Genomic DNA, 3,432 nt, shown 5'->3' with positions numbered 1-3,432 from the left:
TCATCTGAGAAGTATTTTTAAACAGTTTTTGAGCAAAATTACCTGTTAGAGGAAGAATAATCCCATTAGAAATGATCCAAGGATCTAGCCATGATGGAAGCACTGAATGGACAAAGAATCCCCCTGAGAGAGAGACCAATCCTAGAAACAATCTGAATGCAGAGCTCCTGACTCAGGAGAGCTTTGCACTTGGGAAAAAAAACACCTTAGTACAAGACATCTACTGAACCTCTTCACAAGCAGAAAGGGCATTACCCTCTCAGGCTGGTAGGAATATCCAAATCACTGAACTGTCTCCCAGACACTCCTTTTTTTGCATCCATAGCAGAAGTAAGGCCGATCAGATCAGGGTCTCAGCCAGACTTCACATGGGCGTTCATAGTTTCCATCACTCGTTCTGAACCAGGAGCAGAATTTGGTCCTTGAATGGACGGATCCCCATGACTTTTCCTTGTTCCAGGAAAACTGGAATAACTGTGAAACCCACCATGATTACTAGCCCGTCCCGCTCTGTCCTGGATCTTCCTTCGTTTAACCCAGCTCTAACACCTCCCTCCCCACTCCCTGCATATTCAGAGCCAAATCCGATTTGTTCTTGAACAGGATTCCCTGGAGGACTCAAGCAAGCAGAATGGAGCCATTTTTTAGCTATGGGAAGAAGAGAATTTTAGTACTTGATGGTAATTAAAAAAAGGAACCAAAGCTGAATTAAATGTAGGAAGAAACAGCTGCAAACATGCTATGAAGCTTTCACGAAAGCATTAATGGATGGAAGACTGCGGAGTGCCACACAAGGGGCACGTATAAAAAGGGACCTATTTTGAAAGAGCAGCATGGAGAGGGTAAGGAGAGGAGAGTGGGACACTGACATTAGTATTACCAATTGAGTACCATTCGCCTTTGCAGCTCTGCCTAGGCAGAGCATTCAGGAAGGGCAATCCTTGCTCTAGTTCAGAGCAAACACAGGAGGGTAGCGGCTGGTCTCATACAGCCGGAGCCACATCCTTTGCCGTATGAGTTATTGGACAACTTTGGCCAACTAATATGTTATCTGCAGGGCCCACATAGAGGCCCAGAAGCAGAAGGGAGGGAAGTTTTACCTCTATCACCACACACACAGCCTTCCCCAGAGTGCTCACCTGGTTGTCGGCTGGAAAAAGGCCTTCTCAGCTGGCTGTGTCTCCTTGGGCAAAACCACGAGCGTTGAGGCTTTCGGGCCACCGGGCTGCGGCAAGGGGTAGGGCTGGGCTGCTGCCTGGCTGGTCACTGCGGGGACCCCACCAGTTGTAGCACGCACGATCGGGGAAGGGAAATCAAACTGTTCAGAGTTAGTTGCAGCCACAAGGGAAGGTGTGGAGAAGGCCAAGGGTTGCTTGCCATGCAGGAAAGGATGCTCGGCTAGCCGGTCCACGGGGAAGTTAGCGGGCTGGAAGCCTGGAGGAGCAGCCTCCTTGTGAGGGTCTTTGAAGTGGAGAGCTCCCTGGCCAGGCATTTCGGGGGACATGGTTGGAGCTGGGAAGGTGCTGGGTGGCTTTCCCACAAAGGGGTTGGTTGGGGCAGGAGGGCTGGCTAGGGGAGTGAAGGGATTGCCCAAAGTACAGGTGTCATCCCGCCTACTGCTCTCCTCTGCTCCCTCTTGCTTCCAGAAGTCAGCCTTTTTGAAGTCAATCACTGGAGCTACTGAGTGGGCAGGCCACTGACCCAGCAATGGCTTGGCCTCCCTAGCTGAACAGCTACCCTGCTCCGGCTCCCACAGAGAGCCTGCCAACCCTTCCACGCTTCGGGACACCTGGGCTTCTGCTTTATTCTTCTGGCTTTGGCCTGGGCCTTCCTCATGCCCAGGAGGCTCCTCACTATCTCCCTGTGCCGATTTAGATGCTAGCTCAGGTGGAGACTTGCTAAGACCTAACCTTTCCGGCTGGTCAGCCTGGCTGTGGCTGGCCGAGGGCTGCTCCTCCAGAGCCGTCCAAAACAGCACAGGCTGGCAGATGTCAGGGTCCCCTGGAGCGCGTGGTTTTGCAGGGGGGATTTCTTTCAGTTCTGGGACTGCAGGTGCCACTTGTGACGAGCCCCCCCCAGCGCCGTCCGCCTGCCCGGTGGAGCGTAGCTGGGTGATCTGTTGTGACGGGGCAGCCCCAATTAGATGGGCAGGGAAGTCAGGATTTGCGGCTCCCAATTTGTCTGAGTCGTCTTTGGCACCTAATTCGTCTAGGGAGAGTTTCGAAGGGCAAGTCTCGAACTGCTCGGCCGTCGCCTCCTCATTTATCTCTAACAGGCTTTCCCCAGAAGAGGCGTCCCACTTCGTCAACTCATTATTTTTCGCCTCCAAATTAGCTGCCCGGTCCTCGGTGGCAGATTTAGCATCCTCAGCCATTAAAGGGATGCTCCTGGCTTTGGCTTCAATTACTGCTGGTCTCAGTGCAGGGGGGCTGGGTGCTGCCAGGGCCATGTTCTCTCTGCTTGCAATGTTTTGCTGATGCATTTCCCCCACTGGGCTTTCCCCATTTTCACTGTCACCTCTGACCCCTCGCTGGCTCCTCTGCAGGTCTGAATGGGCCTGGTCATCTTCCTTGCTAAAATCCAAGGACGCGAACCGCCTTGGAGGTTTAGGAGGTGGCGTCCCCACGTGCAGCTCCAAACCAGATGCCCCGTAGCTCTCCGTCTCAATCTCCTGGGGCTCAGTCCATGGAGAGGAGACTTCTTGTGTCTCAGGAGAGTCAGGACGTAGTTGCACATTGCTTTCCTCTGCCTCCTCTTGTGTGCTAGCTGGGAGCCCGCAGGCCGGCGGCACTGTAGCCAACATTACCACTTTACTATTAGAGCCGTGATCCCTTGCAGTCAGCGAAGGCTCCACTGCATCTTCAGGCCACCCCAGCGGCAGCACGGCAGCAGCATTGCTGCCAGAAAGCATCTCACCAGGTTTCTCCAAATCAAAGCCGCTTTTGGTCAGTATGCGTAATGCACTCAGAGAGCTGCTCTCTTCATCTGACCCCATACGTTGTCTGCATTCATTCTCCTGACCCTTTTGTCTACTTTCAGCTAAGTCCTGGTCGCTTTCGGAGAGCCACTGAAATGGCTCTTGTCCTACAGTTGTCCCTTTATCTTCCCCTGGACTAGTGGGTTCCTCCTCATACGTCTCAGTTGGTTTTTCCCCATGCACGTCTTCTCTGTCCCATTCCTCTCTGGCAGCAGTTTGAGCCGTCAGTGGGGAAGAAGCACGCTATTCCCTCGGTATTTCCAGTGCAAACCTAGAGAACCAAACTTGAGAGGTGCTGTTTTTTCCACTCTCCACCAATGTGTCTGGAGGCAAATGACTCAACGTGACCTCTTCCATCAGCGTGGCTTCCTGACCTGCACTCGCTAAGTCCACCTCTGAGCCTTTTACGACAGTGACATTTCCCCAGGTCTCTAGGTCTACAGCCACTTCATCAT

The 3,432-nt window shown here is 53.0% G+C and overlaps 1 protein-coding gene across 2 annotated transcripts in view; it reads right to left on the bottom strand.

Annotated features, from left to right (window-relative positions):
• Positions 1-3,432, bottom strand: part of RAB11FIP5 (RAB11 family interacting protein 5) — a 77,887-nt gene that overhangs the window by 9,508 nt on the left and 64,947 nt on the right. Inside the window, exon 1 of one of the 2 annotated variants that reach the window (XM_025200644.1) lies at positions 1,140-3,426. The exons of the other annotated variant lie outside the window; for it this stretch is intronic. Within the exon in view, the coding sequence (XP_025056429.1) occupies positions 1,140-2,995 (1,856 nt within the window). The 5' untranslated portion in view covers positions 2,996-3,426. Of the gene's footprint in view, positions 1-1,139; positions 3,427-3,432 lie in introns of those variants that run through there. 2 annotated transcript variants of the gene reach the window in all.

This window comes from Alligator sinensis, unplaced genomic scaffold (genome assembly GCF_000455745.1).
Source record: "Alligator sinensis unplaced genomic scaffold, ASM45574v1 scaffold12_1, whole genome shotgun sequence".
Classification (NCBI taxonomy): Eukaryota; Metazoa; Chordata; order Crocodylia; family Alligatoridae; genus Alligator; species Alligator sinensis.
This window is presented reverse-complemented; position numbering and strand designations above follow the sequence as displayed.